This window comes from Canis lupus, chromosome 8 (assembly GCF_011100685.1).
Source record: "Canis lupus familiaris isolate Mischka breed German Shepherd chromosome 8, alternate assembly UU_Cfam_GSD_1.0, whole genome shotgun sequence".
NCBI classification, from domain to species: domain Eukaryota; kingdom Metazoa; phylum Chordata; class Mammalia; order Carnivora; family Canidae; genus Canis; species Canis lupus.
The window spans coordinates 6,285,247-6,303,787 of NC_049229.1; the positions used below are offsets into that span (position 1 = coordinate 6,285,247).

Here is an 18,541-nt window from a genome sequence, read left to right on the forward strand (position 1 = left end):
ATAAACACAAAATATTAGGAATCATATTTATTGTTCACTTCATTTCGAAACATTTCTACATACTATATATAATATGCTGTATGAGGTCATTAATGTACTTGTTGAACAATTCATTAATACATTTTAAAAACTTCTCAAGTTTGATAGAATAATGTTGAAGTGTACCATGTTAAACTTCTTTCTTTTAAAAACTATTTTTCACTTAGCAAATAATATTGCTTATGTAGCAGCCTCAGTAGATAATATTACCTTATAGGTGAAATGGGGTAGTTTTATAGTATAAACACAATTCTATGTGGACATTTTATGTTAATAAATATGCATCAAAATTACTCAGATATGAGCAAAAGCATAACTTTAAAGGTTCAGCAGCATCAGGAAAAGCAAATAAAATTAATTAATAAAATCACGTTTCTTCATTTGACATTTCAAAAGTTCTGATTTGGGTAGAACAAAGCACGTGTGCATAAAAGAAAGAATAAGAAATTCACAGGCTTCTACTTAACTTACTGTTCTCCAGTAACAAAAGTAAGATTGGTTCTAACATCAAATCATGTTATAAACAGTCCGCTCAAGTGATTCCTGGTTCTTCTAAGTTAAAACCTAAAATACTTTGAGGAAAACTAAATGTTGAGTTAAACCAAGGCTTTTGTTAAATCATATTTAAAAAGGGCACAGAGCTACTTTCAGAAGTAAAACCTCATAAAAGAAGAAACAAAATCTTCAAATCCTTTTTCTATTTTTGCTCTTTGCAAAAAGATTCCCATCATTTCTCCAGAGAGACTTTCATTTTCACTTATTAAAGATTGCTCTAATATTTCCTATTCATGCAATTTTATGCTGGAATATATATCATTGACTTCACACTACTATATGTTGAATAGTAAAGATTTTATTTTCCCATCTCTGGTTACGACGTTATTAGAGAATTCCTTGGAGTAGTTAACATACATTTAAAAATCTGTTCTGTACTTATCTCAGATTATGAGGTTGCTCATGAAACGATGTGAAATGAATCTAGAGGTCATTTCTCCCCAAATAGGTTAGAATTTAAGTATATTAACCTACAGAAGCACTAAGTATGTGTTGGGTTCTTGTACATCCATCAGGGTAAAATCAACCTGAAATATTCACTACGACACCCACCTCGTCCTAGATATGAATTCTTAATAAGGTACTGAAACACTGCAAAGAATGATGCTGTAAAAGTAGTAATATCAAGTGGCTCAGAATTTGTAGACACTTAGATTAATATTATCTTCTGTCAATTTGTTCAATCCCTTTCTTTTTGCTTGGCATATATATGAAATACTGGACATGTATTATTAGTAACTGATACAACTCATAGTCATCAACACTGTCCTTAATAATTCTGATGCTATTTCTTTCTCACAGAAACAAAAAATAGTAGCTTTGAACTTCAGGGAAAATATTGCTTTTAAACCATTAAAAATTTGCTTATTAAACATAATCTGATAATAAAGTTTAATATTTTAAATAAACTAGTGAAAATTATATAAATTTGAGCTTCAAGGGATAAGATTATCAAAATATCACAATAAACTGTCTTTAAATATATTTTCTTCATTTAAATTCCTAAATTAATGAACACATAATGAGTTTTGTAGCTATTATTCATTTTGATACTTTAAACACAAAATGTCTCCTCCCTTTACCAATTTTCTTATAACTATAAAAAGATACCAGAGAGTTTCCATTTGGGTTGATATTTTAAAGTACTAGCTACAAAAAAATTGTACTAACAGATAAATGTAAATATATTAAAATAATGCCTTTACTTTAAAATGTTTATTAAGTAGTTTAAACAGCTTAACAACAAAAATAGTTTTCTTAACAACAAAATTAGAATCAAAGAATCCATAAGAAATATTTCAATGTATAATATAAATGATATGTTTGTTCCCCTATATTTTATAAACAAAACATTTACTCCTTCTTACTACACAGATTTAAATTTAGTGGTTTCAAGTTAAAGATCATTTAATAAAATTTCTGACTAAATATCCATTTAAGCAACAGTATATTAAAATAGTTATTATAAATAACATGTACAAAGGACACTCTCCTCTAAATTTTTTTTTTACATTTATCAAATAGTGATTGTGAAGGGCAGTCATTTTGTAGCACAATTTACTTTTCAAATGGAAAAGTATAACATAGTTTTGTTTAGACAAATTGACTAGCTATTTAAGAATTCTACTTTAAAGATTGAAGGCTGAATTACTTACTGCAGAAAAATTCAAAGTATTTTACAATTTCAAAATAGTGAATCCTTTCAAATGGTTTTAAAATATTCATGATTTAACAATAGACATTAAGTGGGTCTATAACTTGGCTTCTGGGAATAAGAACTAAAAACTGATCACAAATTGTAAAATGCGTTCTTGTTAACAAGTAACAAGTGTTGCTGGACCAGAAAATATTACTATAAATAAACTCTGTAATATATGCAGCTTACCTCCAGGCAAATCTACAGTAACAGACTGTTAAGAACCTCTGATATTTATAGGTATAGTGAGAACAGCAATGAACAACAAATCACAATTGTAATTCAAAATCTATTACTAACTGAGTAATATTACTCAAACAATCACTTTCCCAAACCTGTGTTTTGAGTTCTGTTAAAAAAATCTGTATAGTCCTCTATTTAAAAAAAAGGAAAAAATACGTGAATATGTAATTGTCATCTTTGGTTTTTCATGGTGATAACATCTTCCCCTTCTTCCAACATCTGGACTATCTGGAACCCATCAGCACTAATATGGTGCTGGTGAGCAACTCACACAGGTCTTTCAGAACTTATTCTATAGCTTATTTTCCTCATAATTACTATTTTGCACCTTTATCCTTCTTCTCAGCCACTCAATCCCACGGCTTTTATCTACCTTTCAACTGATAGTCTTCATTACCTAAAAGAAATCATGATTTTTCAGAATGAACATCCTTATACTTTTTCCTTTTCTAAACCACTTCCTCCCTCAACCAATCTTCCTATTCTTTTCATTATAGACAAAACTGCCTACTCAGACTTCCACTCTTCATAGGTTAGGATCTTAACACCCTAAATATGAACTTTCCACCACTCCTGAGGCATCTTGAGCAATCACAGTAATCTCATCTCTAATTTCTCTGCCTTTTCAAGCTCCTTTTTATTCTTTAACATAAGCCATTTCCTCCTGCAGGGGTTACATGAGCCTTCCTCAGCTAACTTGTATTTCACTCTTTTGCATATCCAAAATTCCAAATCAGCATTTCTACCCTTCACACCATTTTTTTTCTCTTTACCCAACTGGCCTCTTTACTTTTAGGAAATAATATTAGTAGGATATAATGACTTTGCTCTCACCATGTGGTTAACACTAACTTTAAAATCTCCAAATATTTCCTATTAAAAGAGAATTCTTGTATTTTTCTCAGGCATTTGATCCTTCTTAGCATCTTTCCTTAAACCTTCCCTCCTTATTTTATCACAGGGAATATTACTGATTTCCCTTTTATCTTTATCTCTAATAAAGAGCAATTACTAGGAACTGGGTATACTTCTACTCAGTTAATGCAACATCCTTATGAAATAGATTATTATTACTAGTCCCATGTTATAGGTAAAGAAGTTGAGGTTCAGAGAAGCAAAACAACTCACCCAAAGATATGTAGCTGATAAATTAAAGAGCCAGGAATTGAACCTGGGCAGTCCTGCTCCAGATCTTATGCACTAAACCCCTATACTAATAATGCCTCTGACTACCTTTCCTGATAATTGCTTCTTTATTTCATTTTGTGCTTCTTTTTTCTCCCTCTCCTACAATGAAGATGGTAAAGTGAAATTAATGCTTCAAATATAATTTAGGACCTATATTTTTGAGTTTTACACTCTCACCTGTACTTCTATAAAAGACTACTTCAAGAGAAAAGTACACTACGTACAACTTACTCAATTTGCCTGCAACACACAAAAATATTATCTCAAACAGGCACCTAACTAAAATTCAGTTATTGCTTTCTAGGCTTCACCATTCTGCTAAGCTCAAAACCATACGTAATCAGTATTTATTCTTTTCTCACCATTTTGAAACGGGAACTAACCTGTCTCAAAGCCTTACAGATTTTTTTTTTTTATTTATTTATTTATTTATTTATTTATTTATTTATTTATTTATTTATTTATCTTTTAACTTCAAGTATTTGTTTCAAGTTCACTACCAAAAAAGATTAGGTGTTCATCATCTTCTTAAAATACTGCCTAGTCTCTTAACTTAACCTTGACCCAAGATATTCTATTTTAAATGAGGTTCTCTTCTTGGATAAACTTATTCCAGATACTGTAAAAGGCCCCAAAGACAGAAATCTATTTGGTTTCATTTTATCAACATTGCTAAAAAGTGGAGACCATATAGTCCAATGTTAAGATCAATTACCAATTACATTTCCTTGGGTAAGTTACTCAATTCCTTTAAACATCAGCTTCTATAACGTTATTTATTTATTTATTTATTTATTTTTAGTTTCTATAACTTTAACATGGATTCTGTACTCTACATGACTCATAGGTTTTTGTGAAGATGGATAAAATATGATAATACATGTAAAGTGCATAGCACAATGGCTGGCACAGATATCACTATTATATTACTGATCCTTCATTCTTGACCACCAAATCTTTATTTATTTATTTAGCCTGACAAAGTTTAACACTCCTTAAATTTGTGTCGCATAAAAGAAGAAAATATTATCTTACAAACCTTCAATCCTACAGATCCACATAGTAGATCACTAGGCTAATTGTCATTATTCTTTTCTCATATCCATAATTGCACCTACAGGCACCCTAAGAGTCCGTCTGGATTTTTAGCCAGAAGAGAACAAAATGCAGAGGTGCCTCCTTTTGTCCTAACTTTCCAGAGAAAGTGAAAGAGCTCTTTTGGGAAATATTAGGAAGTATCCATGATCTATAGAATGCCCCTCAGCCAGACGTCCAAAGTTCACCATGATCTGGTCCCATCCTATCTATCTAATATTAATTTCCTCTAAACTCTACCGCAAATGTTCCTCTTCTGTCACAAGGGTCTCCTTACTATTCAACCATTATATCTTTCTTCTCAAATCCATATTGTTTCACATGCCTAAAATAAGCTTTTTACTTTCTTCTCCACTAATTAGGAAATTCTTATATAATCTTCAAGGTCCGGTTCAAATCTTCACCTATTTTATAAGATCAAGTGTCACTCAAGCCTACATTTCTTTCACATGCGTCTGAACTTTTATGCTACATTATTTACGTTGTAGTTTTGGTATATAATACAGTCTGACATTTCATTAATTATTTTAACAATTTATGATCTCTCACAAACTAGTTTTAGAGAACAAGAGCTACAACTTAATAAATCTTGCAATTCAATAAAAAGGAATTTAATAAATTCATGACAATAGGTGAATAATGAACACATTATGTGCTATTTTTGCCAATTTTTCATGACAGAACTAAAATTCTTGACTAAGATTTCTGATATCTTCATTTGATTTGTTTTTTAAAATACAAGTGAATTCTCTAAATGCCTATAACCACTTCATTCTTAATGTGGCTTTCCTTAAAACTACATTTGAGGCAAGAGAGAAAAATACTGCTGAAAATCTGTAACAGACACAAGAAATTAACAAATATTAACTATATTACTAATTTGTGGTTTCTACCATGTTTTAGGGTTTATTGTACTGATTCATTATGTAAACAACCATATTTAGAGAAGGATTTGAGGGACTTAGAAGATTTTCAATAATTCTAGGAGGGGTAAAAGGTATCAAACTCAAAATATAAAAAGTTGGAAATGGAAAAATGTGTACTACAGAGTCTGAACTAAAGACATGTTCCAGGAATGAGTCCAGAACTTCTACAAATAAGGTTTAAATTATTTGAAGATCACTGAATGTTTCTATTTGTGTGTCATGAAAATAAGAAATAGTATGTTCTATGTTGTAATTAATTATGTTTTATTTTGGTTTACTGGCTCTTGATGCATATCAGTTTCTTAGTATACTGACTTGTAAAATGAACACAATGGTATTAGGTACTTCATAATAATAATAACCTTAATAATTCTAATTAAGGTTATAGAACAGAATCTACAATATTTTGATTATTCAATAGCTGTTATTACTATTATCATTTGAATATATAAAAATTGGAGACCCTATTAGTGAATAAATATTTTTAAAATAAAATGGCAACAAGATACACTTGAGAGGAAACAACATCTAATATTCAAAGTTGGATGTAAGGCTGTCATGCTAGATTTCATCATTCCACTACCTGAAAGATCTGCAAGACCAGCTTGCAGTATATTCCTAAGACACTATATTTGAGCACTCATTCAGTTAATAAGGGTATTTGGGTAGAATTTGGGCAGAATGTTCTGGTTCATGCAATTTATTCAATTAACAAGTGTATCTAGATTCAGAATATAACATTCTGTTAAAAGTCCAAAATATATGGTTTGAAATAATAACTTTTAAAGTAACTTTTATTTATTTAGAACTAACTTTGACTTCCTGTTTTAAGTACGTTACATATACATTATACATTTTTAGGAAGCAACACCTTAAAGTTATCAATCATAAAAAACAATACACATTAGTAATAAACAATAAGAAAATATATAATTTCATATTCAACATGGATTCATTTCTATGCAGAAATTATATTTTCTATCTCTCATTTTTATATATTCTAATATTATTCTTTGCAAAATTTAAATAAAATTCTAAAAAAAATTTTTTTAAATTGTTTTTAAAATTAACTTCAGGACTAAATAAAGCCTAAAGCAGAGATAAATGTTATCAGTTAAATGAAAGGCCACCATTTTAAGAAAATCTTACTGTGATGCTATGTTTATAATCTACAATATATATAAATACCCCATGAAATATATTTATATATTCTAGAGCAATTTATTTTGGACATAGTATTTGATAATGGATAACCAGTATTTCTAGAAATAAAACTATAGTATTTAAATTTATATACTTGACTTACTATTTAGGGACTAATTCAACAAAAAATCTTTTTGTTAAAATAGAAAAACTTAGAACATAAAAAACTACTGATCTATAATATCTTGGAAACATTTTCGATCTTTTTGCCAGATTTTTCAAGTAAATATTTCAATTTTTAGATTTACAAAGAAAGGGATTAAAGATTAAATATGTTGTTCTACTAGATTTAGTGTACTTGTCTGATAATTTTTTAAAATGATACTCTATTTACATACATTATTGATTACATGAATATATTAAAATCAACAATAATTTTAATTCCATCAATATCTACATGGCTTACAAATGAATGCAAATACACAAAAGTCAACCAATCACTATATTTTTTAACACTTAACTTGAATTTCAATAACATTATCTGAACAAGGCAAGTAAAAATAAACCAAACAATTTCAAAATCTAGTTTTCATCAATCTATACTGGTACTGGATATATGGTAGCCTTCAAATTTCATATTGCACAGAGACAATTGGAATTTTAGCAATGATTCATATTCTATTATTTGATGGTACTACCCATTATTATAAAAATAATAAATAATTCATATCATTGTCCTAAATATATCACGAGTAATATTATACTACTCAACTTTACTTTTTAAAAAATAAAAATGTTCACTCTTGTCTCTAAATATTTGAACTTTTCTCACAGAAGTTATAAAGCAAAAGAGAATAGGCTGGAAAAGGCAGAAAGTCAATAAACTTACACTGTAGTGCCAACTCTGTAAATTCTTAGCCCCAGGTGATTTTAACCCAGAGGTCTTTAACTAAACTCATAGTTTTAGAATCTGGATAGAGTCTTGGGGTCAGTTTTAGAAATATTCCTCGTATTCACTTAGAGTTGAGACAAACTAAATATTTCAAAACTATAAATGGCTGTGAAGAATAACAAATCTACTGATATTTAGAGCTCTAAAATATTTACATTCTGCCATGCATAAATTAAAAGACAACTCCTTGAAAACTTATGAAGGGTATACAAATTGAACCATTTTGACTGTGACAAAGAGTATAAAGTGATGATTTTATATGGAATAACAGCTACCTGATGTAAACATGGAAAAATATTTTTTAATAGTAATTAATATAAAATGGAGTGTTAGCCTATAATTTGAAAATATATTACCTAATTATTAATTCCTATGTCTGTATATGATTAGTCAGGCTTATTATTATATATATGTTGGTAAAATTATAATATATTCATAACATTGTTTAGTATAAAATTTCTTCTCAATTCAGAAACATGAAATTAATAAGATTTTGAGCTACATTTCAAATTTATTACAATAAACATAAAATTCTGTAAATTAAATACTCCATGAATTAATGAAGAATAATACATTTTTTGAAGGCATAGTCTATTGATAGCATAATCACAAATTAAGTAGCTAATTAAAAAGGGCAAATGCAGAAACAATAATTATAATCATAAGGTATCAAAAAAATTTCAGAATTTAAAAGAGTTTATGGGGAAGAATTCCTAACTTAACACTAAAGAATGTCATTTTTCTCCTACATCATGTCAGCCATTATTCAACCTTAAAAGCTCACATTGTCTTTTATCAAGTAAAATTTCTGTTACAGAAAAATCTCACACATTAAAGATTAACATTGGCCCTTTATGACATATATATAAATACTACATCTTATACATAATGTAATAGCTGATTTAAAACAAAGTACTATTTGTTAGGTACAAAAATTTACTTATACATAATTGTTTATAAAAATGTTGAATATAACAAATTAACAAAACAGTAGTTTATATGCATAGTAACTATACTGAAGACTACAAGTATTATTAAAAATATGGTAATTGAAATGTTGAGGATATTGTTTCAATTTTTATATTTTAATAATTGAATGTAGTTTAAAATAGATTAAATTCCTATAAATTAATCAATTTTGTGTCTATAAATTTTTTAAAAGGCAATCACAAAAGAACCGAGGCACATAATTGTTCCTCAGTGTAATACTAAAAAACGAGTTGTTAAATCAATCAATAAATCAACTGATCAATCTAAGGAAGAGACTGGTAGTCTTTAAGTACATAAAATGACAACTTTGTTATGTATTACGTATGCTTAGGAAAAGAAAAACTTTATATGCTAAGATGTTAATGCTTCTTTTATAAGGAATTCATACTATCCTGTGGATATTTCTCTTTGATTTCCCAACTAAACACTCACTTGTTTGATGCGATCTGGATTAACGGTGGTCTGGGGTTGTAGAATGCTGACTGGTTCTGTCTTGGCCACATTTTGGGGCATTTCTCGAATTTTTTCTGCAATGAATCCATGAACTGCATTCAGTGCTTCAACTGTTCCCTGGATCAAGCATACTCGTTCAGTAGTACCTGTGGATGAAAGATTACTTTTCAGAAAACCTTCCTTATTTTATTACTTTATTTTCAAAAAGCTATGAGAAAGGATGATACAGTAAGGCCAATAAAATAAAAATGCAGAACTCTTAATTCACTAGAAATGTTCATTTGAACCAAAAACCAAACAGAGTGAAGACATACATAAATATTCCTTTCTTCATTTTTAACTCATTCTTTTCTTTCTCAAAAAGGGTCTTTGGATTCCAGTAGAGCCAGAGATCTTAAGAAGTTCTGAGCATATCATTCATTCATCAACATAAAAAAAAAATACTTGCTGAGCACTTATAAAAGGACTTAGGGTTAAAAACTGGTAACACATAGATAAAGATTGATGGACCCAGCTTTCAAAGAGGATATCTTAAGAGTGAAAAACTAAATTAACATCAGGCAAGACAATTATATGATCGTATGATATGAAAAATAATGGATGTACCTACATGAATGGCACACTTGGATGATCTAGAGTGAAAAGAGCATTTAAATTTGTGTGTAGGGATGCCTGGGTGGCTCAGCGGTTGAGCATCTGTCTTCGGCTTGGGGTGTGATCCCAGGATCTGGAATGGAGTCCTGCATCAGGCTCCCTGTGGGGATCCTGCTTCTCCTTCTGCCTATGCCTCTGCCTCTCTCTCTATCTCTCATGAATAAACAAATAAATCTTTAAAAAATAAATAAATAAATTTGTGGGTAGAGGAGGTCTTGGAAAGTCCAGGTTAATTTCTTCATTTTATTCACTTACCCTGCTCTTTTTCTAATCATAGCAACAACATACTATCATAGCAACACTATTTGATATTTTAATCTTTATTTTTAACTTTCTCACTAGAATGTAAGCTCTCAGAGGACAAGAGATTAGCTTGTTTTGTGTTATAGCTTCCCCAAGCTGTCAACAATCCCTGGTACAGGGCAGCCCAGTTGGCTCAGCGGTTTAGCGCTGCCTTCAGCCCAAGGCCTGATCCTGGAGTCCTGGGATCGAGTCCCACGTCAGGCTCCCTGCATGGAGCCTGCTTCTCCCCTGCTTCTCCCTCTGCCTGTGTCTTTGCTTCTCTTTCTATGTCTCTCATGAATAAATAAAATCTTTAAAAAAAAAGTCCCTGGTACATAACAGGTGCACAATAAATATTTATTGCATAAATGAGTCAATGTGGTCTTTATCATGTAATTTTAATAATAAGACAGAATATCAGAGTTAAGAACAAAATTTTAAAATAGTTTTTGGGGCAGGTGGGTGGTAAGCGTCCAACTTTTGATTTTGGCTCAGGTCATGATCTCAGGGTTGTGAGTCTTCGTGCTCAGCATGGAGTCTACTTGTCTCTCTCCTCTCAAATAAATACAATCTTAAAAAACAATTTATGAAATTTGAAATTTATGGATAAATGATGAAGATTAATACTGTTCATCTCACATCAAGTGAATAAAATGTAAATATATGTGAGCATGACTAAGATGAAACTGGTTGGGTCTAATACACAGATCCTATAACTCATTTTATATGATACAGATAAGCCTTCAGACAGAAAAAAAAAAAAAAAACCCAAAACTTAGTTTTCAGATAATTCCGAGTCTCATTATAGCAGCTTGGTATTAAATTCAGCATCCTGGGATGCCTGGGTGGCTCAGTGGTTAAGCGTCTGTTTTCAGCTAAGGGTGTGATCTTGGGAGTCCCAGGATTGAGTACCACATTGGGCTCCCTGCATGGAGCCTGCTTCTCCCTCTGCCTATGTCTCTGCCTCTCTCTGTGTCTCTCAGGAATAAATAAATAAAATATTAATAAATAAATAAATAAATCATAAATAAATAAATAAATAAATAAATAAATTCAGCATCCCAACACAACACATAAACTTACATCTCAGGAGTATTTCTTTACTAAACAGTTACCAAAAAGAATGATTATTTTTAAATTTATAAAATATTTGTTTTTGAATTAATATGAAAACTTCCAGGGCAGCCCAGGTCGCTCAGCAGTTAAGCGTCTGTCTTAGGTCCAGGGCATGATCCTGGGGACCCGGGATTGAGTCCCATGTCAGGCTCCCTGCATGGAGTCTGTCTTTGCCTCTGCCTCTCTCTCTTTCTCATGAATAAATAAATAAAATCTTAAAAAAAAAAAAAAAAACTTCCAAGTACTAACACATTTTGGTACTACAGTTTAAAAATTCTAAGCTACTATATAAAACATAATTAAAGTGCATTTGGACAACAAAGTTGCAAATCTATAAATATTTAAAAAATCATAAGGAGTTTACATTGCTTTAAGAATTAGTTGCCTTGATAAGCCATTTTTCTAGTATTTTTGAATTTTTAAAAAGAACAGTAAAGGATTATCATTCTTCTACAAAAAAGATTTATATCACAAGAATTTAAAGAGTAATATATGGATAAACCTAAATTAAATCTTCATATTTTAAACAATGAGGATTTAAGTGAATGAAAAAACTAGGTTTCTTAAATTGTACAAATATTTCAGTAGAGAGCAAGTATGTCTTTCATTTGGAATGTTTAAAAGAATCTGAAAAATATAATGTGAGTTTGAAGATTTAATATTTCCTGTTTCTCCTAATCTGCTTTTTTCATCCTTGTCTACCTAGATGTATCTATGTGGTTCTTGGGTAAAATGATCTAGGGAAGTCTTTACAAGGTTGTATTAACTGTCCAATAAATGACTAGATGCAATAATAATTAATAATAACTGATCAATGTAGTTCATGCAATATGTTCTCATCTAAGTCTGGAGGCAAAACAAAACAGATTACATTTCTGCTTTTGGGGACAAATACAGAGTGCTCTTTTGCAGATGGCAAAGCAGGAAAGGAAATCAGTTCAACCTCAATAGGGATTCTGGAAAAACAGCAACAACATGGCACTAAGTAACTAAAGAGATTATATAATCCATGTTGCTTTTAAAATTCTAATTTAGGACAGTGTATATCATGTTAGACAATACAGTAACCCCAACAGAGTAACAATACTCTTCAGAGTATATAGACTAACAGGAAGTAAATGGAAATCACTGAGCCATAAAGAAATGATTATCTAAAACTGAGTTTCATATAGCATATAGGAGACAATTTGGAGATCATTTATAGGTTCAAACTTGCAAATTGTATTCTTCGAGAATTAAATTATATCATTGTCATTAGTACTACCAAAAAAAAAAAAAAGGAAAGAAAAAGAAAAAAGGAGACTGTACATTCACCAGTGGGATTGCTGTGAACAAATTCTTCTACTGAACTCTAATGGCCTTTTCATTCAGATAATACAGAAGTATAATTTTTAGGAACAAGTCACAAAGAGAGAAAACTGTCAGGTATATGACCAAACTGTGTAACAAAAATGCAGATATAAATCATAAAAGTTGCTGTTTTTGTCACTTTAAAGGCTTTTAGGCTCCATTAGTGTCTAAACTAAACTGCCAGTTTTTTACCATTTGTTTAGTAGTAGCATTTATTTCCCTTTGCAATAGACTAGCAACAAAAGCTGAAAAACAATTACATAGAAGTACATGCCCACATTTTTTAAAATGTAAAGATACAGATGTATAAGACACATTAATTTAAAAAGGCACTTTTTTAAATTAAAAAAATAAAAAAAAATAAAAAGGCACTTTTGAGGAAGAAATTAGAAAAACTCTAACAAGTAGGGTCAATGTCAATATAGGCAGTGAAATTTAAAATAGTTTCCATTCTAATTTCACATACAATATCACATATTGAAAATGCATGATTCTAAAATTAGGTACAATTTATCAAACAGATTCCATAGCAAAATTCTGATAGAAACTTAATAAAATATATTCACTCTGTATTACTGTAACTTTGAATAAGTCACTTAAACTGTTCCTGCTCCTATCTGAAGTATTCTATCACTTACACAGTGAACTCTATTCCTTATCTATCAAGTTTGCCTTTTCCCCATGTGTCAGAGTTCTTTCTTATACATCGTAATTTTTCCTTTTCTACTAGATCAATTCCATCAGCAGAAAAACATTATAATTTCTTCAATTTTTAAAGACTCCTCCCTTATGACAATTAAAAATTACCCTTTGGTAAAGTAAATGAAATAACTGATTTAGGCAAAGATCATCAAAATCACAGATTAAAGGTTAATAGGTAACTTTCAATGGAAACATAAGGCAGTCACCAATTGACTTCACTGATAATCATTAGCATAAGTAAGAAGATGAAGGTGAACCATGTGCCTCTTGATATGATGAAATAGGACACACACGGCATTGATTACGAAGTATGTTTCCCAAAGTAGATGAAACTAAATCTAATTAAAACATTTACACTCCATTACAGTTTGCCAAAAATACTGAAAACAAAAATAAATGAAATGACACCATGAGGAAGCAAAGATACAAATCAAGAATGTAGATAGTAAAAAAAAAAAAAAAAGAATATAGATAGTCTACAGGCCTATTGATCTAGCTTCATCAATAAAAGAGGGACTAACCTAGAAGAGCCTTCAGAGATATAATGATCAAATGTAAATTAGAATTTGGCTGGATCTAGAATCAAACTTTTACTTTAAAACAATTATAGCAATATGATAAGAACTAGGTATTAGACAGTATCAAGGAATTACTGTTAATTTTAACAGGTGTGATTATGGCATCAAGTTGTGTAAAAACTGCTATTTTTTCTTTTTTTTTTTTTTAGATGCACACTGAGGTATAAACACCAAAATGACTGGGCTTCACTTCAAAATATTTCTGCAGCAATAACAAAAATGAGTAAATAAAATAAGTATACAACAATCTAGATATTGCTGATATATGTGAAAGGTATAAGGGGATTCACTGTATGATTCTTTCACTGTATGTTTGGAATTTTTAAAATAAAAGAAGAACATTTTAAAGGCTTCCTTGACCTTGTACCCCTCTCTCCAGTTATAGCTTAAATAAAATAAGTATACAACAATCTAGATATTGCTGATATATGTGAAAGGTATAAGGGGATTCACTGTATGATTCTTTCACTGTATGTTTGGAATTTTTAAAATAAAAGAAGAACATTTTAAAGGCTTCCTTGACCTCGTACCCCTCTCTCCAGTTATAGCTCAATTTCCTTATCCTTCAAAATTCCTTGAATGGGTTTTAAATATATACATATATAAATACACACACACACAAACACACTCACGTATATATTCTTCACCATGTCCTTTTTTCTTTAATCTACTCTAATATGGCTTTTCTCTCTCACTCCATGCAAACCATTCATCACAGCTGTACCTGGGTAAGTCCAATATTCATGTCTTTATGTTGTTTGACCCATCAGCAGCATTTGACACAGCTATTTGGTTCTAAAAACATTTCACTTAGCTTTCAGGATATCATACATTCAACTCACTCATTCATTTGACAAAATCTATTAAGTCCCTACTAAATTTGGGGTACTATAATAGAAGCTGAGTGACCAGATGAATCCTCTTGCTTTCATGGAGTTCATATTCTAGTTCATGTAGACATTATATACAAAACAAAGAAAATATATAGAGAGAATACAAAATAAATTCATGCTATGGAGAACATTTGGGAAGAGTAACAGCATGAGCAAAGATAAAAATTAAAGTGAAATAGGAAAGGGGCCTTGTCTGTATGTTCACTACTGTATCAACTGCCTAGAATAGTGTCCAGTATACTGCAGATGCTTAAGAAGTGTTTTTTGAATAAATGAAAAAGTCTAAATGTTCTTATCTGTATATTGAAAACATGTAATTGATTTTAAGAACTATTTATTCATAAAATGTCTATCAAACCAATTACCTTCTTTGGGTTTATAAGATCAGCCAATGTGTGTAAAACAAATATATTTGAGGAAATGATTTTAAAAAGTTTAGTAAGTCATAAATTATCATGTCTATTAGAATGAGTCTAATCTAGAATAATGGGTATATACTAATCATATGATTCACATATTTCAAATTGTTAGGTATAATGAAAATTAGTGAACATTTTGTTTGGGTATAAGAAAATGTATTGGTTTATTTTAAGAAAATTTTTTTTTTAAATGTATTGGTTTATACTCTTATTGAGAATATAACCTAGTTAAGAATGCAAATATATAATTCTTGAAGAAATACCAGTATAAATCTAAAGTAAAAGATCTGGTTGGATGAATGACAGTAAAACATATCAAAACAAAAAATCAATATAAAAATCTAGTCCAATATTAATAATTCTAGGATAACTTATTGACAATGATTTTGGCCTTGAAAAGGACTGGGAAAGTGGAAGTGTCAATTTTGCAATAGGCAAAAATTGAGATTTAAAATAAAACATGACATACAGATAATTTTTATAATAAGATAATAGCTTCTAATAGTACTGAGAAATTACTTATTCTAGACAGCATGTATTCTGAATAAAGGTTCATTTTTTTCAACATAATATTTAGTTTCTGTCATTTTAAGAAAGATCTCCCAATTTATTATATATTTTCAAATATATTTAACATTTCCACAATAACTTGCACTTAACTATGTAGTTCTGGGCAGTAATAAAATGGTAATCTCAAGACTTATGTGCATCAATTTATCTTAAAACAAATGAACATTAAAAAATTTTTAAAAAAGCAGAAACAGACTCATAAATACACAAAACATACTGATGGCTGCAAGGAGAGGGGGTGGGGTATGGGTGAAATAGGTGAAGGAGATTAAAAGCTACATACATCCAGTTATAAATTAATTAAGTCACAGAGATGGAATGTACAGCATAGGGAATATGGTAAATACTATTATAATAATACTAATATAGTAACTGTATGGTGACAGAGGATGACTCACACGTATTGTGATTGAGCACCTAGTATTATACAGAATTGAATCAGTATGTTGTACACCTGAAACTAATACAATATATCAACTATATTTCAATAATAAAAAAACAGAGAGTATCACTTTTTTAAATGAATAAAGCCATTTTCAAGGAGTATTTCACTAATTTCAATATATAATCATGGTAATTTAATTACTTGCATGTTTTTGTGGTTTAAAAAAGCAGAAACATTAGCTTTGCTTTCCTTCAATTTATTAAAAATATACTACACATTATCCATCATTTGTAATAACAGGCATTACAAATTTCAGGTTAGGTAGAACAAAATGTAACTTATTTTAAAAGATGGAAATAACAGTAATAATGGTAAATTTAACAGATTAAAACTGTTAAAAGATTTTAATACTTGAAAACACATGCCCTTAACATACCCCTTTCAACAGATAATGGTACTTTATCTTTAATATCACCCTCTACAATGATCTATATCTAAGAGATACCTATTCCTATTAATGCCTTTATAAATAGTTGATTTATATGTATTCCATATTTATAGCTGTCATTACATCAGCAAAAGTCCCATTTAAGGAAATTATACCAGCAAAAGCTCCACTTAAGGATATTTAAGGGTCTGGTAGGTGTAGAAATATAGTATTGGTTTTTTTTTCAGGGGAAAATATATACTTTACCAATTCCAAGAAGCGAAGCCATTCAAAGGTCTCCTTTGAAGTTAATCACCATAAATCTTTTCCTTTGGCTTGCTTTCTTTTCCATGTCATGTCCCTATACTCACAGGGAAGAGCTAACTTAAAATTTTAAGTAATTTTATAATATGTATCTTAGAATATTATTGTAAGATAAGTGTTTTAAATATTTATTATACTTAGTTAAATTTGCAAGCCATCTTATGATTTATATAAAAATGTTGTAATATATGTACTTAATATATCATTAATATAAGTGTATATTATATACTAACTAACTTAATATTCACAATAGCCAGAGCAGATAATATTATCTTGAAGTAGTTGGGCCAAGGACATATAACTAACAAATGTAGAGAGATGTAAGCTTTTGTCAAATACCATAGACTTTCCATTACAACACATACTTTCTGAAAATGTAACATTAGGGCAGCTACCAAATTACCTCCATTTAAGAAAGTCACATATGTTTCAGCTTGATGATGGGACAATAGCTTTCACTTAAGTCTGATAATTTTTTTTACATACACTGAATCATACCATTGGTATCACTTCACTGATTTATTCCAAATCTGGCATAAAATGAAAGAAATGATTGACCTTTCTTGTGGAGAATAGACAACTATTACAGGAGATGGTTAATAACTGTGTGGACTATTAGCAAATTTTTTAAAATTAAGTTTTCAAATCAACAAAAGTACTTAGGAAAATTGCCATAAAAAGTAAGTTCAATTTGTAATTGCAGCTTTTATACCATTGTGCAGTTATGCACATTTGATAATGTTTCCTCCTACTCTTCAATTTCTAAGGAAAAAATATACTATTTCAAGAAAAGGCTTTTTTAAAAAAGGAAATCATAGGAATTGACATTTTATGATACAAAGTAATAACTGCTTTTCTTCTCCAGGTAATTAACTATCCACACAATCCTGTGTCTACTTCTAAACTGTAAAACTATGAAAAAGGGCCGTTGTAACATCCTTTAGTCCCAATATAGCAAAGGCCTGATTCTGTTTCCAGAGCATGGTTTAACGTTGATATATACTCAGTCAAACCAAAGAATGAAAGTATACTTTTCAGAAAAATCAAAAGTACTCGTTCTTCAAATAATTTAAGATGAGAGGATGAATGGGAATCAGAGTAGATGTCCAGCTTCTTATAAACTCATTCTCTGTTCCATGCATGCAAATGGCATGGTCATTTACTTTTAAACAGCCATTCCCATAAAGTAGTATCAGGAGCAGAGGAGATACTAACTTCTGAAGAACACTGAGGTTTGAAAGCAGACATATCTGAAAATTTTAACAATTGCAATTGTTCTCCTATATATTATAACTCATTTCTACTTTTTAAATTCTGAGGCCATGCAAAAGGACCTAGCTAGCAACAGTTATAATGACAACTAGTTGTTCATTCATCCTTAGCACAAGTTTGTGTTGAAATTCAGGCATTGCAATCCTAGTTTGGTCAGTATTATTACCTTTGAACTTCCATCATGGATTATAGGAATATAAAACTGCCTTGACTAAATTTTATTAAAAGTTTAATAAAATAGACTTCTTGACTTTCCTGCCACTATCAATCACTGTCACCCCCTTTTTTA

General features: G+C 30.0%; 1 protein-coding gene across 6 annotated transcripts in view; it reads right to left on the reverse strand.

Moving 5' to 3' along the window:
* NOVA1 (NOVA alternative splicing regulator 1) overlaps positions 1-18,541 on the reverse strand; it is a 149,514-nt gene that overhangs the window by 27,811 nt on the left and 103,162 nt on the right. For all 6 annotated transcript variants that reach the window (XM_038544369.1, XM_038544368.1, XM_038544371.1 and 3 more), the window contains one exon: positions 9,260-9,426. In XM_038544369.1, the coding sequence (XP_038400297.1) occupies positions 9,260-9,426 (167 nt within the window). The remainder of the gene's footprint in view (positions 1-9,259; positions 9,427-18,541) is intronic.